We start from the raw sequence: 24,566 nt of genomic DNA, 5'->3' as shown, positions 1-24,566 counted from the left end.
TCTTCATATCCAAAGTGTATTAAAAATTCTTCATCATTTTTATCTAAAACGTTTCTGCCCTCTATAAAACTTACCACTAAGGCAATATCAAGAACAGCATCATTTAAAAATCAGTTGGAAAATATACACTATCTTATTTCAGTCATTTGGACTCAGTTAAAGCACCTTTTTGATGCTTTGTAACAAGCAGCTTACATCTTAAAACTCTGGATATGAGAGGTAAGTGAATACAATTGATATGCTTTTAGAAATAGACTTTAATTTCTTCTTAATAAATTATTATTTATGGTTTTTTACAATATTCTTAGGCTGATTTAGCTATTGCTAAGGGTAGTATATCATTTAATCAATAGATCTCTGTTTAAATTATATAGTATATTTCCCCCACATCAAATTTGTAAGAAATTATTTTATACAGCACAGTAAGTCCATTCATTTTGATTTGACAGTTTATGATTGTGCAATATGTGGGTTGGATTAAGACTTTTAGTTATGTACTTATTTGTTTCCGAATTTACTTAATGTGGAGTTACGCTTCCATCACCTTAAGTAATGGCTCTATACCAATTACAGTAAGATCATCTATTCAGAAGTGTACTGCATCAATTAAGAACCAAGAAATATGCCACAGAAGGATTTGGGGGCAGCTAAATTAGATGCTGCAAAATGCAGGCTCCTGATTTTTACTTCTAGCAGAGCTCCGTGTGTATTAAGACAGCACGTATTTGTTCTTACCTTACACACAGTTTCATCCCATTTGGTAGTCTGGTTTCTAACCCTGCAGCAGATTAATGGCAGCAAATTAGAAGGGATAGAGAAGGAAACATACTAAGAGCAATGAGAAATGACAGCTGACAACTTGCCTTTAGAGGAGAAAACAGGAAATCTATAAAACACACAATCTTAAAAAGCATAGCAGACTGGAACCAGCCAGCATGATCGGTAAATGGCACCCAAACCATCCATAAGGGCGTCACTGTATAATAGTGCAGAGTGCAATAACTGATGTGCAAAATGATGACCTTAAACCATCAGGCAAAAGGATCAACTGCTAGGTACTTGGAATATTCAGTTCTCTGGAATGATTTGTTCCTGGGGGTTCCTGATACACTGAGATTTTACTGTACCATCTTAAACCTTAAAAATTAGAAAATGAAGATATAAATGGACCTTTTTAAATGATTAATTTGTTGATAAAACATCTAAGAGTGAGATGTACATAAGATAGTCACCTAATAAAGGTCACCTGAACATGAATATTGATAATACTAGACTTTTCAAAGATTTCCAAAGGGAGGTAGCTAAATGTAGTTGGAACTTGCAAGGTCTCATACTCAGCAGCTATTTTGCCTTTATAACCATGTACTTTTTCTTGATGACACAGAAACAGGACTGGTACCTGTTCTCTGGACTCTTTTTTGGCAAAGGGGTTGCGTGTGTGCTATACATACACACATGCCATTAAGAATAATCATTGTAATAATTATGAAATTATATGCTGTACATTCATTAGCAATGCATCACCATAATCCTTTCAAAATTTAGTGTTTACTAAATACATCCAAATTTGCTTTTGTTTTGAGGTGATTGTAAATAAACACAATGCACACCCTTATATTTTCTTCACAAAATTGCTCTTGGAGAGAGGAAATTTCAAATGGACTATTAATAAAGGACAACAGAGTGCTATTTAACTAGTAAATGGTCCTACTTTATTGCTACTACTAGCATATTCTGTTACTTGGTTTTTGACTGTGCTGTCACATAATCTACAGATATTCAAATGGTGTGTAGTTTCTACATCTTATGACTAAAATGTACAGTTTCACGAACAAGATTTTGGCATCAGGGTGTTGAGATACTTTGGAGCTACATCTGGGGATGGGGAAATAATTTTCCCAGCCACTTGTCCACATACACTTTTGGCTCTTCTCCACTCAGATAAGTATCTTTCTCCTAAAAAAAAAAAATTCTATTATTTATGACTATCTTCAGGAAAGTTTAGTCTTTGAAATCAAGCTAACCTTGCTATTTGAAGATGATGTTTTCGATCCCCTGTGGGTTGGGTGTTTGGTTTAATTGTTTTTCCCATTAATGGTGATGGATTTGCATGGATTTAGCCACACGCTGGTCTCCAGTTTCATTTGTATCCAGTGGCATGTGTTTGCAGAGGTAATGGATTTGCAGCTGTAGAAGATTGCAAAGCCATGTGATACACAGAGAGGCCAAACCCTGTGACCTTGGCTTGATTAGCATGGCACCGTATACATTTATATTTCAGAGATTATTAGATCTTAGTATTGTGGCTTCTTAGCATGTTTAAATTTGCTTTTCAAGGCTTGCTCTTAAGGACAAACTGCTTCAGGCTTACAATTTGCAGGTACTACCTAGGCATTGTGGGTGCAATGTGTGTTGACTGTTAGTAACTGCCTTTGTGAGTGTCAGTGCAGACCCCATCAGCATTTATTTGTAAGCTCATGTTTAGAACAAGAGCCTATCGCTTCTAATTCTCTCGGTCATTTGTTGTTTCTGAAAGAAAGCACAGGTATAGATACTGCCCAAATAGCCTCTGTTGAACAGCTGTTTGTTTTTCAAGTAACAAATGGCAAAAAGTAAAGTCACTTCTCTAATACGTTGTTTGGTTGCCCATAATTTAAACTGATGCTATAGAAAGGAAGTATTCTTTTCATGAACAAAACATAGTGGCTTGGTCATTTTCTATTTCTAAATGATGAATGTATCAGATATCTGTATCATGTTTTTTCTCAAAGTGAATACTTAAAAGTGAAGCAGGCTTTACTGTGGAGTTGCCAAGGTAACTGACCAGCAAGTATGCAGTTCAGCAGACTGCAGAAAGGCAGTTGATTACACATGAATACAGAAATGTGCATGTCATCTTAAAACCCAGAAGGGCCATGGTAGATTGTGCTTTGGCTCTGTGGGTTGCAGAAGTCTTTATAGGAGGGCAGAAACTGAGATGTTCTCTACTCTTCCTTGAAGTAAAGGGATATAGAATGGCAGGTACACTTTGATGGTTTACTTCCGGCCCTGCCAAGGGCTATATATAAATTAGAATCACTTCAATATTATTTAACATAAACAGGCTTTCTTTTTGCTTTATTGTGCTAGCTTTCACCTGCCTTATGGCAGCAAAAGCTAAGGGACACTATTAGTAGTTTACAGTGTAAATGGAGGATAGAAATCCATAAAGTGCTACACACAAATGGTGGCTTATTCAAACTGAAAAAAAATGAAATTTAAAGTAAATATTATATATTTAGTCAGCAGACAGAAGAGAAGTGTTTACTTAAGCAACACTTTTTATTAGTGTATCCATCCATTCTGGAGACATTGATAAAATTATTAAAATATGCCAGACACTCTTGCAGGTGCTGAGAAAATAACAAAAGAAAATAAAAATCAAAGTGCTGGACTTCAAGTTATTTTTAATCTCTGAAAAGAATATATTAGATAAACTGAATCATTGAGATTTTGAAAAATATTTCTATGTTCTGCTTGTAGGATTGTGATCTAGAATTTAAACCTCTTTACATATAGAATGAAATGATGATCCAGCAGGAGTTCAAAGCTTCCCTAATTTGACTCTTCTTGTCTCTTCAGACTTTGTTCCTGTGCTTTAAAAATACTCCAGGATCTAGCATTGCTGGCTTAATTCCTTTTCTTAGAAGTGCTGCACAGTATGTCACTACTGTGTCTTGCACATGCCGTTTCCAGCGCTGAAATGCCTGAACCCCAATCTCCAAGTTTCAGGACTAGTACTTTAAGAGCCATATCCAATTCTTCTTACATAAATCTTTCCCGGATCTTTGCAGTCTTGATTGCTCCTCACCATCCTTCCAGATATTGCCAGAACAGATCACCCCTCTGGGATAACACCTGGTCAGGTGAGGGTTGGTCTGTCTCCGTACTCCAGTGGTGAACTCAGGGAAGGCAGAGACAGGTCTCGTTCGTCTTCGCTTTCCCCATGTCTCCAAGTGTTCAGGGCACATTGCAGAATCAACTGGCAAAAAATGTCACATTCTCTTCCTCACTTGTTTTCCAGGATTCATTCATTCTTGCTTTTGGAAAATAATAGGACTGTTTCCACAGGTGAGTGCTCACAGGTAGAAGTTGGGGACGCTAACTGCTGTGGGAAGACCACTGATGAATATGGTATAAAACAAGTCAGAAAAGAATGAGTCTCCCAAATACCTAGTTTAACCTGAACCTACTACAGTGTTCCTTTCCTACTTCGAAGTTGTGTTTTTGGCATCCATCCACAGAACTGCAAGGGCAAGTTTTCACAGATAAAGAAACATTTTGTAGGCATTCCTATTTTTATGCTGAAAAATTTACTGTCAGTGATCTTGCTAAGCCAAGGCTTTTAGTAAGTTGTGAGACTGAAGCAAGCAGCCTTGGAATTTTCAAGGTTAATTACTGCATTTACAAATCCATCAGTGACTAAGAGGAAGAAATGGCCTAAGAGGGTTTATCTGTTGAAAAATGGAAAATCGCAACTACTAGCCAGTCAGGAAGATAGAAACTCAGAAGAGATTGTAGAGGTGATGAGGGTAATGGCATTAATGTGTTAGTGGAAATGACTGTATCAGAGAAAAAACAATAGGTGGAAACCAATCAAACCAATTGGCCAGTTTAATGTACCCATATCCAGCTGTCTTGAGTAACCAGTAAATCATGAAATCTGTTCCCATTTCACTTACAGAAATTATTTGCATTGAATTTTATTATGTAAATAACAAAATTGCTTATTTAGGATGTTGTTGCCTATTTAGGATGTAGCATAATATAATAGATTATGTTGTTTGAATTATTAAATGTCAAACACTGGGGAATAAATCATTTCTAGGTGAGATGGGGAATGAATACTCATAGAAAAAGTATCAGTACCTTTTTAAAAGTGTATGTGAAAGTCACCTCACATATTTTGATGTTATTATATGGCCTGATGTGCTTTGTCTAGCAATTAGTGCAATGTAGCTTCTTAACCATTTAAGATTGCTCTATGTACTTTGCTTTAAAAAAGGAAAAAAAAAAAAAAAACAAAAACTGTAGCAGTTATGTAGGCAGCCAGTCCCCATGATGTATTTTGTTGGTAATAATTTCAAGTCAAAAGAAATTACCACCTTCCCCGAAAAAAGCAAATTACCTAAAGGTATTATGAATATCTTCATTGTTTAATAAGAATTTGAAACATTAAGTGTACCTAATTTTGAATTTGTAACATAGTATTTGAAAAGACTCTAGTACACCAACTTTAAAGAGTCCTTACATGTTTTGTCCTAACATTATTTACCTTTAAAATAAACTATTATTAACAATTATCTTGCATGTTGCTTCAATTTCCCAGAAATTGCTACACAGTGAAACCGTTCACTACGGTGTTAGCTGAATTATCAAGGGCATATCTCACTATTTGTCTTTTCTATCTCTTATCTTTACTCTTTGTTTCCAGTGTACACTATTCTCTCAAAGGCGCACTCTGATCGAAATGTATACCCGTCTGCTGGAGTCCTCTTTGTACATGTTTTGGAAAGAGAGTATTTTAAGGGGGAATTTCCACCTTACCCCAAACCTGGTAAGTTCTTGGTGGGCAAAAAAGTGGTTAATTTGATAGATTTTTCTTTTTGTTCAATGTGTATAACCTAGATGGTATATGATCAGGTATCACTAACATTATTTGAAATGGACTTTATACATGATAAATTGGCTGCTGCAGGATATTTCTCATTTTAAGATTAGAAATTTAATTACAGAAGAAAATAATTCATTTTTGAATTTTATAGAAAGCATATTTCTGGATGCCTAGTCTTGAGTTTTATGCCTCTGACAAATGATCTACCTATATTCACACAGAAATAATTAGAGCTGTACAGTTATGATTTTTAATATTAACACTTGGATTCTTACATTGGACATTGATTTTTGAAAAAGTATACATATCTTATAGAAGAGAATGGATATGGTGTTAAGAAAGTTCTCAAAAAAGCTTTTACAATATGAAATAATTTTATATAACTTCATAATAGTATAATGGAGATTAAATTTTACCTTCCAAGTAATATCAGTTATGAAGTCTTATCTTATTAAATTCAATATTGGTTTAAATATGTTATAGTGAATTGTCACATATGCCATCAAATTTATGAAGAGAAAGAGAGAACAGCAAGAACAAACATATTAAGTTACTATAACTCTTACTACTTAAATAACAAACAAAAATGAATTTTTTGAAAATTATATTTTGTAGGAACACACTTCTAGCATTAGTATTAGTATATTCTTTTTTGTGTATTATATAATGAATAACATACCTGAAAACACTCATAAAATAATCATGATCTCAGTAGCTCTCAGTATGCTGCCTGCAAGAAACAAGATAGTCTTTTCATCAGTTATTTAAAAGTGTTTTTATAAGGCATTATATGTTTGTAAAACTATATGGCTAACACTCATGAGCAGCAACTCCAACATATGAGAAGAAAACATGTCATTAAGAATACAGTTCTTGGGGTCAGACAAGGATTAAATTTCAGTTTACAATTAATATGACCATGGAGAAGTTACTTAATTTCTCCAAATTATATATTCTATCAATAAAGTTAGAGCTAATAATAGTACTACCTTCATAACTATGTTGTGAAAATCAGATGAAATAGTACCTGTAAAACACATAGCACAGGGCCAGGCATGTGCTAATAAATGAAGCTATTATTATTGTTTATTTTTAATAAATGCTTCATTATTATAGTTGTTTTGGATTTGTAATATCTTTTTCATCCCATCTTTCATCTTTAAATTACATTATTTTTTATTTGATGCTACTTTTATAATTTTGAGACATCCCTTAAGATTAGTTTGATAGTATTCAGAGTTTCATGAAAGGAAGGCCTCTCAAAAGTATGAATACATCAGTATAATTAGGTGTTTTCCTGAAAGAAAGTTGTCTCACTGGCAGAACTGTCCTACTACTAAGTAATAAAAAAACAAAAACAAACAAACAAAAAATACAACCTAGAAAATTATATGAATTTGCTTTCTTTGTTGCATCAAATTTCTAGACAAATTAAACAAACCAAAGGACTTTTGCTTTACATGGAACCCCACTCTAAATTCCTAGATGGATTTCTTTTCTGTTTATTTAGTTTGCTACAAATGTAAGGGAAACAAATACATAAAATTTTAGACAGAAATGTTTTGATTGAAACTATCAAAGCAGATTTCTGAAAACAGCTGTCTTATGTCTTAATTCTTTGTTATCTAGGTGAGATTAGTAATGATCCCATAACATTTAACACAAATTTGATGGGTTACCCAGACAGACCTGGATGGCTTCGATATATCCAAAGGACACCATATAGTGATGGAGTTCTGTATGGGTCTCCAACAGTTGAAAATGTGGGGAAACCAACAATTATTGAGGTAACTTATTTACAAAGAACAAAATTAATTTTAGTATTTTGTACATAGTAGATAACATTTGGAAATGTACCATTTCTGTTTATTCATTTAAAAGTTTTTTGTTCCAGCTTTTATAAAAAAAGTTACACTCAGTGAAAAAAATAAGACATTTTAAAGAACTAGAAGGATTACTGTAAAAAGAATTCTGTTTTAAAAAAATAAAGGCAAATGCAAAACAATTAATTTGCTCTATGCTTGAATTTCAAAGCCCATGTTCTTTCACCAGATGTCTTCTGGACCCCTCCCACGTTCCTAGCTTTGTGCTAGGTGCTGATGATAGAATGATGAGTAAAGATGAGCCTGCCGTATCTTTGAGTTTCAGGGGTTGGAGCACTGAGATGGAATACATGCTTAGCCAATTCTGTAACAACTGCTATAATAGGAAGGTGTTGCTTGATACAAAGCTGTACAAGTATAAATACTTCACAAAGTAGAAGGAAGGATATCTTGGGCAGAGGAAGCAGCACATCAAAGTCATGGGGGTCTTAAAAAAATCACATGATGCCAGAGGCCTACAAGAATGGCTAGAGGGCAAGGATGTACCCCAGTGGGCAAATGATGGGAACTGAGGTGGTGTTGGCGGGTTAGATCTCTGAGGGCTCTGTAAGTCAAGTGGATGTGTGTGTGGACTTTATTTTAGAAGTGATGGGGATGGTGTAATTCATCAGATTTTCATCAGTACCTAACGTTGTACCTGGAAGATATTAGTAATTAAACAAACAAAAAAAAGAAACCCACTGATCACTTTGAAGTTTTAACGGCAGTTAATACTTTTGACAAAAAGACTGAATATTAAAGCTGAAAGTGTTTTACTGTTTACTATCTCCAACAAAATGAGCATTATTATGGCAATTACCAGCAGTATATGTTTTAGGCCCCGAGGCCTCTAGGATCTCTGATTCTAATTTAACTATTCAATTCCACAGGCATTTACTGGCAGTGACTAGGCATCAGCAAAAGAACTCCCAGTGGAATTGCCAGGAGCTTGTATAGGTCTTGCAAGGCATTTTTCCACCTGTACAGACTCTCAGATAATTACATGCCTTGAGTTTTTCTCCAAAGTTTTACTCCATCTTAGACTGTGGATGTGTGCTTCTTCTGTGTTGGCCAGGAGAAGAGGGCTTTTCTCCATTTGAGTTGCAGTTTGTATTAATGTGGCTTTTCAGTGATTTCCATCTATAAACCTGCAAGTCTATGTAGAAAGAAAATGATGAAAAAAAATTATTTTGAATTATTGTCAAAACTAAGTTTTTAAACATTCAGTATATGTTATAAAAGAAATGTATAAATGTAATTCATCACATTATCAGATTAAAGAAGAAAAATTGCATAATCATCTTAATAGATACAGAGAAAGCACTTAGTAAAATTCAATACCCATTCTTGATAAGAAGAAAAAAAACTAGGAAGAGAAGTGAGCTTCCTTAACCTGTTAGAGGTTATCTACCAAATATGCTAGCAAACATCATTCTTAATGAGAAAACAGAAGCTGTTTAAATTGAGAACAAAACAGGATGACCCCTTCTACTCCATCTATTACAGAACATAATAACCAGTTCAATAAAGGGAAAAAAAAAGAAATTAAATGATTAAATGTACAGGGATTTGAAAGGAAGAAATTGGAACAATTAATGATATAAAGACTCTATAGACTAATTATTAAAAATCATAAGTCTAGCAGAGTATCTACAGAATCAATATAAAAATTCAGTTACATTTTTATACATGAAAAACAAGTATTGAGAAAATAATAGATGTGTTAAAAAGGTACCATTTCTAAGAGCAACAAAAATTATAAGATACCTAGGAATAAATCTAACAGAAGATACACAAGGTCTGTAGGGGGAAATTTTAAAACTTTATTGATACTAAAGAATACCTACATAAATGAAAAGATAAGGGATAAGAAGACTCAAAATTACAAAGGTATCATGTTCCCCCAATTGATCTATAAAATCAATATATTTCCAATCAAAATCTCAATTGGATTTTTCGTGGAACTTGGCAAGCCAATTATTAAATTTAGAGAGAAGAATAAAGGGACAAGAATCATTAAGACACTGTGGTAGAACGAATTATGTACCCCCAACAAAAGACATGTTCTTAATCCTAATCCTAGTTTCTGTGGGTGGGAAATCCATTTGTAAGTAGGACCCTTTGAAGATGTGTTATCAGTTAAGGTGTCAATCCATTTGTTGATAGGATCTTCTGAGATCCTACTTAGGTGTGGTCAAATTGAATCAGGGTGGGTCTAAATTCTTTTTACTGGAGGCCTTATAAAAAAGAGGAAATTTGGGTGCAGCCAGTCAGTAGAAACTAGAAGAATCCAGATGATGTAGAATCCAGAGCCAGACAAAGCCAGAGGAGGAGACCAGGAGCAAAGCCGTTTAACAGCAGACTGCCATCAGGAGAATGCCCTGGCTTCAGGGAAAAAGCATGGCCTTGTTCATACCTTGATTTGGGTCTTCTGGCCTCTAAAACTGTGAGCCAATACGTTTTTGTTTAAGCCCACCCTCTGTGTGGTGTTTTTCATAGTAGCTCTAGCATCTCAAGACACACTCCTAAAAGAAGGAAAAAAGAGTGATATCAAGATTATAAATTAGTAGTAGTCTATTGCAGTTGTATTGATACAGGAATAGACAGATCACCAATCAATAGAATAAAGAGCCTAGAAACAGATCCATCTACATCAGGAACAATGTGACATGTATGTAGAGATGTCACAGATCATTGGGGAAATGAATATCTGTTTATTGATTGGTGCTCAGACAATTAATTATCGACAAGGAAATGTAAAATTAGATTTTCTGCACTAAACACAAAACTAGATAGATGAACTAAATATGAAAAGCAAAATTTTAAACTATTATATGAGAATATAGGAGAGTATCTTTCCTCTCCTGGTGTAGGGAAGGATTTCTTAAACAAAACTAATTTTTTATGTAAAAGAAAAGTTTGATAAATTTTACTGAACTGAATTCGAAAACTGATATTCATCAAATGAAACCATAAAAAAACAGACAAGCCACAAACTGGGAGAATATATTTTCCATACATGTAGCTGAATAAGTGTATCTAAAATATAAAATCAGATTCTACAATTTGATAAGAAAAAGGCACAGACATTTCACTAAAGAGACACATATGCCAATAAATTTAAGTATGGAAGATTAATTGTATCAGTAATGAGAAATAGACAAACTAAGGCCACAACGAGAATTTTACCCTCAGTAAAATTCATCGTGGATGGGTACAGGAATTAGCTTTGTAAAACAGTACACTTTGGAAAACAGTACTGAAATATCTCACATGGTTGAATATCACCCTATGATCCACCAGTCCTACATTTAGGTATATACCCCAAAGAAACACTTGCATATGTCCATGTGGAGACATGCACCATCAGGCACATTGACCAATGATCATAGAGCAAAACACTGCAGACCCACAAAACAGCAGAGACCCCAAAGTCTGTCAGCAAGAGAATAAGTAAATTGTGGTATAGTCACACAGTGAATGTTTACTGCAGTGACAATGACCTTAAGCTTGCCTGGCAACGTGGATAAATGTAAACATAAATCCCAGCAACTACCTACAGTATGGTACCATTTTTACAGAGCTCAAAAACAAGCAAACTAAACAATATAGTTTAAAGCATACAGGCATTTCTAATAAAACTGTATTTAAAATGAATGGGATGATAAACATAAAATTCAAAATGGTTAACATTTGGGGAGAGGCAGGGTACGATAGGAAAGAAACGTGTGCGTAGTCTGGGGTTCACAGGTGTTCATTATGTTCTTTTACCTTACTACTATCATATAACGTTACATATATGTATCAAATAATATACAAATGAAAAGATGACAGCATATCTTTTATCTGTAAATAACTCATTTTTCTGACCATATATGGCAACATTTAAGTATTTTTAAATATTCTATTAATTAATATAGTCAAAAGACTTTTGCATATCCTAAACTAATATTGAGTGCATATTAATCTGCTGATTCATTCATTCAATAAGCATTTATTCAGGATCTAAAATAAATCAGCTACGGTTCTAGAAACAGGATCAAAATAAAACACACACATATAGCTTCTACTCTCAAAGTCTTCATGTCATAATAAAAGTAGAATTTGTTCGAGGGTATTGCAGTATTTAAATATCTCATTAGAATTGATAGAAGGACTGCATTCTGTCATATCTGTTGAAATTAAACATTAACTTCAGATAATAAAATTCCTTCTCCTGATATGGAATGTTCTTCATTCCCTTTAGTAGCCTGTGATTTAACAAGAAAAAACTTTTTAGAATTTATGAAATTTCCAGTAATGACATTTGTGATAAATTTGGGAAGAATAGCCTTTAGAATATTGCAATTAATTTGAAAATATCTACTTTCCTTTCTGAGGTGAAGCTTCAAAATATAACAAATAGAAGAGGATTGGTACTTGTCCTAGTTTGCTAATGCTGCAGAATGCAAAACACCAGAGATGGATTGGCTTTTATAAAACGGGGATTTATTTCGCTACACAGTTACAGTCTTAAGGCCACAAAGCGTCCAAGGCAACACATCAGCAATCGGGTACCCTCACCGGAGGATGGCCAATGGCCTCCGGAAAACCTCTGTTAGCTAGGAAGGCAGCTGGCATCTGCTCCAAAGCTCCGGCCTCAAAACGGCTTTCTCCCAGGACGTTCCTCTCCAGCAAGCTTGCTTCTCTTCAAAACATCACTCCCAGCTGCACTCTCTTTCTTCCCCCCGAGTCAGCTCATTTATATAGCTCCACCGATCAAGGCCCACCCTGAATGGGTGGGGCCACGCCTCCATGGGAACATCTCATCAGAATCATTGCCCACAGCTGGGTGGGGCACATTCCAAGCAAATCCAACCATCACCAAAACTTCTGCCCCACACAAGACTACAAAGATAATGGCATTTGGGGGACACAATACACTCAAACCGGCACAGTACTTTTTTGTTGAAAACATGATTAAGTTTTTTTGCAGGGAAACTTTTAAACTCAGGAATATTCCCAAATCTGTTTTTTTCCTTTTACATTTTTTATTTGCTTCTTTGTGAACAGTAGTTTCTAGTTTATCTTAATGACTGGTATTGATTTTGGTGTTCAGCATGAACCTAATTAATCATGTCTCCCAACAGATAGCAGCAATGAAGTAATTAAGTCCAGGGGAAATTTGACATATTGTGGAGAAAGAAGTTCTTTTAACTTCGTGGAATAATATTCCTTTCAGAAAATTTACCTCTTAGATATTGTTAAAGGTTTGGAATAATCCAGAATTCTGAGTTTTACTGTTTCACTCTTGAATAGTATTTCCAGTGTGTATGATCTGTTTCATTTGAAGCACATGTGTGAGGCTATAAAAATCACTGTTATTTGTTTTTAAATACACAAGATATTTTTTTTGGTTTGCATCCCTTTTATCCTATTCTTTCGTCTCATGTCAACTACAGCTGCAATTACTGCCTGAAGGCTAGTGCTGGGATTCTAAGATTTTTACACAATCATTTGCTTTGTTGAGGTACTGCAGACGTGTCTGAATGATTTAATATCTGTTATAAAGTTAATTAGTTCTTGAATTTTGAAGCTATACCCTATTATTGGCCTTGGCTTTGCTTGTTGTTTGCAGTGGTGGTTTTTGAGTTGACTTTGGTGTAAGTTTATTTGCTCTGCAAACGTTTACTAATATTTGATTCTATGAAGGGCTGATTTGTGTTTTTGAGCATGTTCCATAAGCTTCATAGATTATGATTCTTACTGCTTTATCTTCATCATATGATTTCCGAAAGGTTATCCATGACATTTGACTGGTTGGTGTGCAGTTTAGTATTAAATACAAACAACAGAGATGTGTTTGTTTTTTTGATGTGTATTTCCCAGCATAATCCTTAAACTCCATTTAAAAGTATGAAGGTACATTGTTTTGTTTCATTTTGTTTTGATTTTGTAATCTTAGAAAGTCACTGCTAAGTAATTCAGAATTGTTAGTTCATTTACTAATGATGCAGCTGCATTGCTACCAGCTCTTAGGACTTCTGTGAAAGGGCTTGAGTTTTACTTTATGTTTTGGCATGTTAAATAGACCTGACTAATGATTTGTTTTCCTATAATACTGCTAAAAGCTCTGAGTTCTTAGTTCCCAGAGAAGGAATATTTTTTAGGTATATAAATAAATAATGAAAATGGACAAAATGACAATTCATTTTTATTTTGTCCTTAATAACTTCATTTTTTGAATAACATTCTACTTCTTTAATATGCTTTTCTTTTTCTAATAGATAACTGCCTACAATAGGCGTACCTTTGAGACTGCAAGGCATAATTTGATAATTAATATAATGTCAGCAGAAGGTAGGTATGGAAAAATTGGTTGATGATTGTTTCCTTATTTCAAAAAGTCTATTTCATTATGTTTTAGACCTATATAAAATAGGGTTAAGTATTTTAAAGCACCACATCCCTAAAATAACTGATGAAATAATAAAATGTGGATAAGAAAATAAAGCAATATATCATTCATTTTAAAATATCATGATATGTTATGGTGGTTAAGAGCTCAGGAGATGGAGCCAAAGAGACAGCCCAATTATTTCTCTAAGCCTTGGTTTCTTCATCTGTAAAATGGGGCTACGAACATTATTTCTCTCATAAGTCTGTGTTAAGGATTACATGAGTTAAGGCTTGCAATGTGCTTAATACAGCATAGTGCACATAGTAACTATTAGCAATTTTCATTATTTTGTTTTAAAACTAGTAAGTTTTAGTTAGTATTCCAGTGGTAAGTGAAGATGTCAATTTGTTGGGATACGAAAACAGACTGTAATTTGAGCCACGATTTCCTTCCTACATAACTAATCATACATCAGTAATTGCTGGAGTCCATCAACAATTTAGAGTTATATATGCTCAAATTATAAGTGATTTCATGAGGATCTTGAAAGTTGGAGACAAAGGAAACATTGTCTCATGCTGTCAAATATTTGGCCCCCATTTTGGTATTTGCCTGGGAGAAACATACAACACTGAAAAGTTTGTAGTTAAAATTTGTAAATATTGGATAGTGTTTTCTATACTAAATATCATTTAGGAGGGTGACAGGAGAGGAACTGATACCAAGGGCTTTTGGTAGTTACACAAGTTTGGAACAGGGAGACTTTGTTCTGGGTTGTAGTTGTAATTGGATGCTTGCATCCAGTCTAAACTGCCCTTGTAGAATACTCTTAGTGAGCAGAATAGTTACAAAGTTTCCTTCCTTATTGGAAATTCATTGATATAATTTTATACTTATATTACAGTGGACATGGATGAACTAACCTCACTATTATACTCTTAGAGGAACTCAAAACCCTTTGACAGAAAGTGGCAAAATATTACAATTGGTGGATATGGGTATTTGGGGAGTGGGACTGAGGGTATGTTGGGGTTTTCTGCATGGAGTTTGTATTATTTTTGCAACAGTTCTGCAACTATCCTGTAAGTTTTACATTATTTTAAAATATAAAGTTAAACAAACAAACAAACACCTTTGAACTCGCTACGCACTGACATAGCCTGGTCTACGATAGAACTTCCTTCATCTTGAGGACTGGGCTCAGTTCTGGAGCTACAGAGTTCACAAGGCAGCTTACTAGGTGTCCACGAAGTGTGGGGACCCATGATCATACAGACACTAATTGAAGACTGCTAGACAACTGTAGGATTGAAAGTGGGATTTTGGAGCTGTTTGTTTAAATGAGGGTTTTTGATGCCATGCTGGTAAGGGACCAAGAGTAGGTAGATTTGGGGAGTTTGCACCTTTACTTCACGCAGAGTTGCCCTGCTGCTTTCGTGTAGGGTTCAGTGGCCCAAAAGTATTTGAAAACTACTGAACGACATGACACATGTTTGTCCTTACTGGTTGAGACAGAATGTAAATGGGCAATGGAATGTGTATCTTTGAGCGTGGCCTGTACACATGCAGTTTCCTCCTGAATAAGGTTTAGGAAAAGAAACAGCAAAAGCTGAAAATGAAGACAGTCATGCTCAGACAGGCTCCTTGCCCAGATGTCTCCTGCTCCAAGAGACCTAATGGGAAATTAGTCATGTAGCACAGAGCTCGAGGAGAGTGTATAAAGTGATTGTCCAAATTGGGTTTTTGTACTTCAGAGGCCTGCTGCCAATCTGTTGGCCTGCTGTTCCCTTGGCCTCTGTGATGTCCAAATATAGCAAGGATGGGATTTCCCCAAAGTTGGAAAGCTGTTGTGACTCATCTCTGGGAGGCCTGGCAGCAGCACTTGGCTGGGTAGACAGCAGGCAGCTGTGAGGCCCAGAGGCTCTGAAGGGTATGTGTGGCAGCAGTGGGCACTGCAGGGAAGGGCCACAGAAAGAATCCAGGCCCCATGGATCAGGAAAAGGCAAAAATCAGTCCCCCTTAGAGTGGCATCAAAACTTTTTAAAAGTTTTACAAGCTTTTTAAGAAAACTGGATGCAAACACACTGAATAAAATTAATAGATAGATTTCTGGCATACTCAGAAACTATATTCTTTATTGTTTACATAGATTATATTATTAATTGCCAAGAAACTGCTTCATGACACAATGCTGAACGACTGTTTCTAGGTATAGGGAAAATGCAGCATGATTAAGTTTTTGTTTGTATAAAACAGAAAATATATTTATTTGTATGAAGCAGGAAATTTATCTGCATGAAACAGAATAAATATACTGTGTTTTAGAAGATCACAGATGGGCTATACATCAAACAAATCGAACACAGTGATAAGCAGAATAAATGACAGTATAGGAGATGAGTAAAGATATTCTGTGATGAGGGGCTTGAAAAACTAAATCTTTAGGAAGAGACAACTATGAACTGTATTCCAGAAAACTGTTGAAAACTCAGTTTTCTATCCTGACTTCACTCCTGACATCAAAGTTTCTTTAATATCAAAGAGAATTCACAAGAAATGAGATCAAGATTTCAGCAGCTAATTGTATAATTTTTATATTTTATTTAATTATTATAGAAGAGTGAAGTGCATTAGAGATGCATTCATTGTTATTGAAATAAATCTGAGGATATACATAGTATAATTACTGTTGGCAGCTCTAAATCTGTGTACAGTTCAGAAACTTTTACTTTTTGAAGAAGATTTCATGTAATCAACCTGTTTATATTATTATAATGAGCTAAAATATGACGTTTTAAGTTCTTACTGTGCATTAGGAATTCTGCTGAGCACTAAACATACACAATCTCCTTTAGCATACATAAAAATCACATGGGTATGTTCAAACTGTAAGTTCCTAAATCTCTCTAAAGCTCAGCTTTTTCATCTGAAAATATGCAGAAAAATGCTAGTACCTATTTGCTTGTTGTGAAGATTAAATGTAATAATTCACCTAAATCTAAATCTCTTAGCTTGGCCTGCCTCATAGTAAATATTCAACAACATATTAGCGTTTATGATTATATAAAGATTATAACATAAAATGAAAGCTCTTCTTTATGTTAGATCAATCAGAATATAAGAAATGGTGGTCCCCAACTCAAGAGTAACATTTGAGAAGCTGAAATATTTTTATATTTATGTAGAGGCTCTTATACTGATAATCTGAATTTGTCATTGGGTTGGTTTAAAATATTAATTTTTGAATGTTCAGAGGGAAATTTTGATGAGACAGTGAAGACGGGAAAAAAGCTAAGAAAACTTAACAATGTGAGATGTGAAATTTCAAAAAGAATTTAAAATTTAATTTTTCAAGAAGTTTTAGAGTGATCAAAATAGTGAAATTGCAATGACTTTAGAATTCTTACTGAAAATATGATCACTATTTGTTTTTAAAAATAATGTTTCAATGTACTCCAAAAAATCAGTAATATCACAAATGAAAAATAGATTTCAATCATTTATAAACAACCCATACGTAAGCAGGATCTTTGGTGATGTCTTCTCTATCTTCGTGTTCAAATGGGACAACATTACCTAGGGTGGTTGTAATAATTAAATGAGACAATGTGTTTGAAAAAGATTTGTCAATTCCAAAGTACTACAAATACAAAATATTATTTCTACCCATGTAGAGTTCTAGAAATGCTTGTTCTACCTGGTTAAATTGAAAAGGTGTATCACTGGCAAGTTAATCCAAACTCTGAGTTTGAGGCAGATTTGGCTTTTTTTCTTCTTTTTTTCGATCAAATCCTATAATTATAAACTGAACTGCTGTACTTTGGATTTGATTATATTGTAAAGTTCGGTATCTAAGGTATGCAATGTTTTTAGATATGCTCCTTGTTACCCAGAAAGCTTTTACTTAAAGTCGGTGTTACTGTCCTTCCCCAATGCCAGGACTTAAGACAATTTAAGAAAATCTTAAATTGTTCTTTTGTTTCCCTTTAAATAACTGCTTCATTAAAGATATGCATATTTTTCACCAAAATCAGACTTCCTGTTACCATATCAAGCAGAATTCTTCATTAAAAATATGAATGTAGAAGAAATATTGGCCAGCGAGGTGCTTGGCGACTTTCTTGGGGCTGTGAAAAATGTGTGGCAGCCTGAGCGTCTGAATGCCATAAACATCACGTCGGCCCTAGACAGAGGCGGCCGGGTTCCGCTTCCCATCAATGACATGAAGGAGGGGTAAGCAGACCTTTTCCTCGTTGCCTTAAATATGGATTTTAAAATATGGTGATCTTATCGGACTTATTGCAGATAGAAGATGGCCTGTTGCAGTTTTCTTTTTAATAAGAAATAGATATTGTAAAGATATGAAAATACTAGCAATTTTCTATATTGACAAAGAGGTTATGTTAATGGTTCTTTATATCTCAGATTTCACCTCCTGTGGAATCTAATTGTAGATGAAGATCAGCATCATGAATTACGACACTAAGTCTTTTGTACCTTCCCTAGAGAGGCTGATTATTTAGGGCCCTGAATTTCAAAGGAAATTGACGCCCCACTTATCAGCTGCAGAAGTACATGCAGAGGGCTAACTTTATTCTAGGAAACTATTTCTTCGCCTTCAACATTCTTTCCACCATGTGTCAGTGACTGATGACTGTGGTGGATTTGAAACCCATTCCTGTGAGACAAGAGCCTAAAGCCTGGCCCTGTCACTCACAAACTGGGTGACATTGAGCACATTGTGGAACCCCTCTGTGCCTTGACTTCATCTCCTCCTGTGGGAATTGTTCTCTTACAAGGTTGCTGTAACGATTAAATGAGGCAATGTATTTGAAAAGGATTTGTCAACTCCAAAGCCCTACAAAAGGTGACTTGCACTTTTCTAGGGATCTAGAAATGCTCCTTCTGCCTGGATAAATTGAAAGAGTAGGTGAGTCAATGTCCATGTCAAGTCAAACTTTGATTTCAAATCTGTAGGTTGAGGCAAATTTGCTGTTTTTGTCTTTCTTTTTTAGGCCAATCCTATAAAAGTACAAGCTGTGGATAAATCATATTTTGTGTAGCATATCCATCCCTTTCCAACACCCCCTTTATCCATAGTCCTGGTAACACTTTTATATAGAGGATAACTGATAAGAATTTGACTAAGGGCAGCTTTAACGGGGCACTTGGTGGAAATAAAAGAAAAAAATCACAAATAGACGTAGATGAGGTATGAGGGAGTAGGCACAATGGGGATAGGAGAAAAGCAGTGAGCTGCAAAGTCCAACTTAAAAATTTCAGAATTAAATTGTATGTTCTACCTTATGGCAATGATTTTGGAGTCAGTCAAGCACACATAAAAGTGCTTTGAGGAAAATAGTTGCTTTATCTCTTGTCTGTTGGTTGGCTCTTTCTATGAAAACATAATTCTAGAGCTTAAATTTTCACTTCCGAATTATAGCATGTTTCTCTCTTCCACTGAGTAATTAAAGCAGAACCACGGTAAGAAATGAACAAGTGGTATCTCCCCTGAACACGTTCTCTAAATACGGACCCTTTTCAAAAATTTTCTTAAGGGCATGTGTTCCATGATGATTATTAAAACAACAACCAAAAGTTGTTGGAGGAAGCAGTATGAAAGCTAGACATTGATTGAGTTTTCCACGGCTGTACTTTTTTCTGGGCTCACCCCTCTAAAACTAGTATGTCAGATCCCACCCACAGAGGCACTTTTAGAATCTGAACTAAGCTAAATTGAACTAAGGACTCTCTAAACCAAACTCTCACCCCAAGCACTGCCTCCTGACCATGTCTAGCCTGAGAACTGCCAGTAGAGCTTTATTAAAAATATAGATAGGGTCCTGGCCTCCAGTTCTCCCTAGAGATTCTGGTTCTTTAAGCCTAGGGCTAGGCTTGAGCATGTGACGCTAATTTAAGAACACAATTTTTGTTCTACAAGTATGTGTGAGAGAATGCTGTCATTAACTGACTGACCCCTAGCACCTGCTAATGGGCGGCGTATGCTGTCAGACATTTGAGAGACTCAGTCTGGTGGCATATATTTGGACCCTATTGTCTCAGATCTCTTCCCAACTTGACATGTTTTCCATGAGTTTTAATTTAATATTAAGCCTTAACCTTTAGAAAGTATTCATGTGAGAAGTCTTTTAAAATAGCATTTCTATAAATTGCACCCAATGCCTACTCTTTTACTCCAGTGTCCCTATATGAGCACCAATGTAATAAAATCCTGCTTGTGTATAGTTCCAGAAGAAAAATTTGTCCCTGGGAATGATTTAGCATACTTTCTTTAGTTGGCATATAATGTCATGGTCACAAAACAAGTTTTTAACTGTATTGTCTTACATTTAGAAACAAATCCAGGGCTTAACTTACCTTTGGTGACTTCCTTCCTTTTTTGATAGTGTATATCATGGTTTTTATTTCATTTAAAAAGAAAAAAAGCTTTTTTCTTCCGTTCTTTCTTTTGGAAATACCAGGGGCTACAGATCCTTTTTTAAAAATGCAATAGTGAAGAGTTCAAGAGGCAGGATCAGAAGTATCAAAAGAATTGTAGCCATTGCTTTTCTAGAATTTTATTCTAAAAATGTATTCATATGCTTCAGAAGTATTGGTTAAGTGCCTAGTAAATGTATTCCACTTACGACTTAGTATGTATCTTAGTTCCTGATTTTTAAATAATTTCTGTGAAATAATTTCCTATAATTCAAGGAAGCCACAATCCACTGACTGTCAATACCTCTTAGTTTTTTTGTGTAGTCCATTGACAGCAAATGACTAGGAAGAGGTCTCAGTAGTAGACTCTCAGAATAAACCTACTACCCTTCCACAACCCAAAGCACCGTTGTCAATCGTTAGCATTCCACTCTGCAACATTTCAGCAACTCATCCTTGATAAGCATTTTTTCAACTCTGCAAAACTCACTGACAGCATTCAAACTTTTCCTTAATCAAAAAGAAAACAATTAGAAAGGTTTACTTCAAAGTGAGTAAGCTCCTGCAAGGGAGGGCTGAGCCTCCTGAAAAGATTTGTATTGACTTGCTAGATCCATATCCCCAAGACAACTGTATTCTCTCTGGGCGAGACCTGGAGCTGCTTTTGCTCCTGATACCGAGCCAGAGACTAAGGACTCATGTGTGTATTTAGCCTGGGGTAAAGCTGGTGGAAAGAAGAGCAGGTTCATATTTCATTCTAGGCATGTCATAGCTGCCAACAAAAGCTGAGTGATGCGGTGTAAACGGTGGCTGTGACTGCAATGATGGGGTGTGAGGATTAAGGAATATATTCACTTTTCATAAGAGATTGTCAAACCTACCACTGTTTCCTCTGGTTACCAAAGCATGTGGATCACCTTCAGTTAGCAACAGAGAATCCTAGTTTATTCTCTAGACCATCTCATAAAGTATCACTCTAATTAATTGTCTGCTTTTTGCCCCTTATCAGATGCCTCAGTGAGAAGGCATTATTGAGGAAGAGAATGCCTCAGTGGCTGCCAAATATTGGTCTGATGCAAGTTTGTGATCCTGGGCCAGTTCTTAGTGCTCTGCTAAAATTCTCACCATCCCTGGTGATTTACGGGGCTGCCCTTTATTCTTAAATTATGTCCTGTCTATATTTTTGACACACATATCCTATCTTTTATGTAATGATGGTGATATGAGATGGGAATTTTTTAAATGGTTTTAATAAAATAATTGGATACTTTTTTCATAAGCAAAAAAATTATTAAACTCAATAATAAATGAAATCAACACAACCCTAAGTCTAATATCCCTTCTTCTAAGTTCTAGCCATTGATTCATTTTCTTTCCTTTTGTATTTTAACATTTACTTAGTATTTACTCTGGGGAAATATTGTATTAGTCCTGGGGACACACTAATTTAAAAAACACAGTCTACACTCACAATCTAGTAGGGACCAGGCATGTATCAGATAATTAAAGAACAGTGCTCTAAGTACCACAATTGAGGTGTTCATAAGAGGGCAAATCACCAACCCCAGATCCATCCTGGAAAAGGTTCAGAGAGGAGATGAAGCCTGATCTGAGTCTTAAAGTATGATTACAAATTAGCCTTATAAAAAAAAAAAAAAATGGGTAAGGGAACATCTTGGGCAAAACCCTTTTGGTAGGAGCCTATGGAGGCTTTGGAAAACTACTCAGTATGGAAACGGAGGATAGAGATCAAGAAGTGATAATTACCAAGGAGGCAAAGACCCAGATCATGTAAGACCTTGTACCATGAAAAATAGTTTGAATTTTATCCTGAGGCATTACATATCTTTGCAGAAAACGGTTTATGTTTACATTTTCATTTTAGATCACATACATTTTGGAATATGGGAAGGACTGAATGGAGGGATTTCTGAATGGAGGCACCCCAAAGCATCCATGTTCCCTGCCAGAGGAACATGAACCAGTTGAAAGATAAGTGTTAGAGAGATGGATGTCATAATGTCTGCTTTATAAATGATAAAGCTAAATGGAGAATGTGGCTTAGCTCTGAATTGAACTTATCCGCTAAAACTGCCAGCCTCCCCTGTGGGGGGTATGTGGGAGGGAAGTTGGACCAGGCCTGCCCTGTTAAGCCAGCCATGAAGTGGAAAGAGTAGACCAATCAAATGCCTCTTTCCTGCAAACTGAAAAAGCCACCCCAAGAAAACTAGAAGAGCTTGAGTCTTGTCTGCCAGTTCCCTCTTCCTATACGATAACCCATTCCTTCTCCAGTGGGGAGGAGTAAGTGAGGGATGGAACTAGAATCTAGAAGTGTTATTCTAGCCAAATTCCTGCTCCTGGAAATATGAGGCATGGTGAATAAGTGTTGACTCCAACAGCAGGGAGGACAATTTTTAAAAAGTTTTGTTGGTAATTCAGGTAAGAATAGATGGCAAAACTAGCCAAATTCAGCAATATATTAAAAAGCATGCCAACAGTGAACCCTAAGCTAAACTGTAGTTAATAGAATTATAAAAATGTGTTTTCATCAATTGTAACAAATGTACTTAAACAAAGGTACAAAACAAAAGTGTTAATAATAGGATGATAAATGGGTGTCCTGAATTTTATGCATGATTGTTCTGTAAACCCGCAACTTCTCTAATTAAAAAAGAAAGAAAGAAAAAAGAGATCATGACCAATTGGGCCTATCCCAGGAATGCAGTCAGTTTAACATTAGAAATTCTGTTAATGTAATTTACCTTATAACTACATGACAGGAGACAGGTTACATAATTATCTCAGTAGATGCAGAGCAAGCATTTAATAAAACAACACATATTCATGACAAAAACTGTAATTGTAAATAGAAAGGAACCCCCTTAAACTGGTAATGACTGCTACCATAAAACCTACAGTAAATGTGATTCTGTATCATGAAACATTAGAAGTGTTTCCTAAATTCAGGACAGAGACGACAGTGACCATTATTACCGTTAAATTCAACCTTGAACTGAAGCACTGAGCTAGCACAACAAGACAATAAAATAGTCAAAGAGTGAAGAATTGGAAAGGAAAAAACAAAGCTATCACTATTCACAGACAATATATAATTGTGTGTGTAGAAACCTGAAAATAATCTACAGATAGATTTTTACAATTAATAAAAGAGTTGGTCAGTCTTGCTGGATAAGATCAACCACATTTCTATACACCAGAAACTGTTAGAAAATGTAATAGAAAAAAATACACCATTTATAATAGAAACAACAATGAAAGGAACCTACAAATAAATCAAAGTTGTACATGATCTTTACAAAGAAAATTACTATTGAAAAGCCCTAAAGCGCACCTACTAAATTGATATGTATCTACTATGTTCATGGATGGGAAGATTCAAAACCATGAAGATCTTAATTTGTCTATGTGTACACTAATTCAAATCAAAATTCCAACAAACTTTTTGTGGTACTTTTTTTTTTAATTTTTTTTTTTCATTTTTATTGAGATTGTTCAGATACCATACAATTATCCAAAGATCCAAAGTGTACAATCACTTGCCCCTGGGTACCCTCATACAGCTGTGCATCCATCACACTTAATTTTTGTTCAATTTTTGGAAACTTTTCATTACTCCAGACAAGAAATAAAGTGAAAGATGAAAAAAGAAAAAAAGAAAAGGAAACTCTAAACCTCCCCTATCCCTAACCAACCCCTCTCAGTTGTTGACTCCTAGTATTGATATAGTATGTTTGTTACTGTTTATGAAAAAATGTTGAAATACTACTAACTGTAGTATATAGTTTGTAATAGGTATATAGTTCTTCCCTATATGCCCCTCTATTATTAACTTCTAATTGTATTGTCATACATTTGTTCTGGTTCATGTAGTGATTTCTAGTATTTGTACAGTTGATCATGGACATTCCCCACCATAGGATTCAGTTTTATACATTCCCATCTTTTGACCTCCAACTTTCCTTCTGGTGACATATATGACTCTGAGCTTCCCCTTTCCACCTCATTCACACACCATTCGGCACTGTTAGTTATTCTCACATCTTGCTACCAACACCCCTGTTCATTTCCAAACATTTAAGTTCATCCTAATTGAACATTCTGCTCATACTAAGCAAGAGCGTCTACATTTCTTCCACAAGGCAGGAGGGAGAGTCAAAGAAGGTAGAGAGGCAAAAGAAAGAGGAAACAAAAAAATGACAGCTAGGAAGCAGCA

The 24,566-nt window shown here is 35.3% G+C and overlaps 1 protein-coding gene across 3 annotated transcripts in view; it reads left to right on the top strand.

The window, feature by feature from the left end:
- Window positions 1-24,566, top strand: part of SGCE (sarcoglycan epsilon) — a 73,048-nt gene that overhangs the window by 21,008 nt on the left and 27,474 nt on the right. For all 3 annotated transcript variants that reach the window (XM_037836694.1, XM_037836693.1, XM_037836695.1), the window contains exons 2-5: window positions 5,474-5,596; window positions 7,283-7,440; window positions 13,782-13,854; window positions 17,929-18,127. In XM_037836694.1, the coding sequence (XP_037692622.1) occupies window positions 5,474-5,596; window positions 7,283-7,440; window positions 13,782-13,854; window positions 17,929-18,127 (553 nt within the window). The remainder of the gene's footprint in view (window positions 1-5,473; window positions 5,597-7,282; window positions 7,441-13,781; window positions 13,855-17,928; window positions 18,128-24,566) is intronic.

This window comes from Choloepus didactylus, chromosome 5 (genome assembly GCF_015220235.1).
Source record: "Choloepus didactylus isolate mChoDid1 chromosome 5, mChoDid1.pri, whole genome shotgun sequence".
NCBI lineage: Eukaryota > Metazoa > Chordata > Mammalia > Pilosa > Megalonychidae > Choloepus > Choloepus didactylus.
The sequence above is the reverse complement of the archived record's forward strand: the minus strand, read 5'-3'. Positions and strand labels throughout refer to the sequence as shown.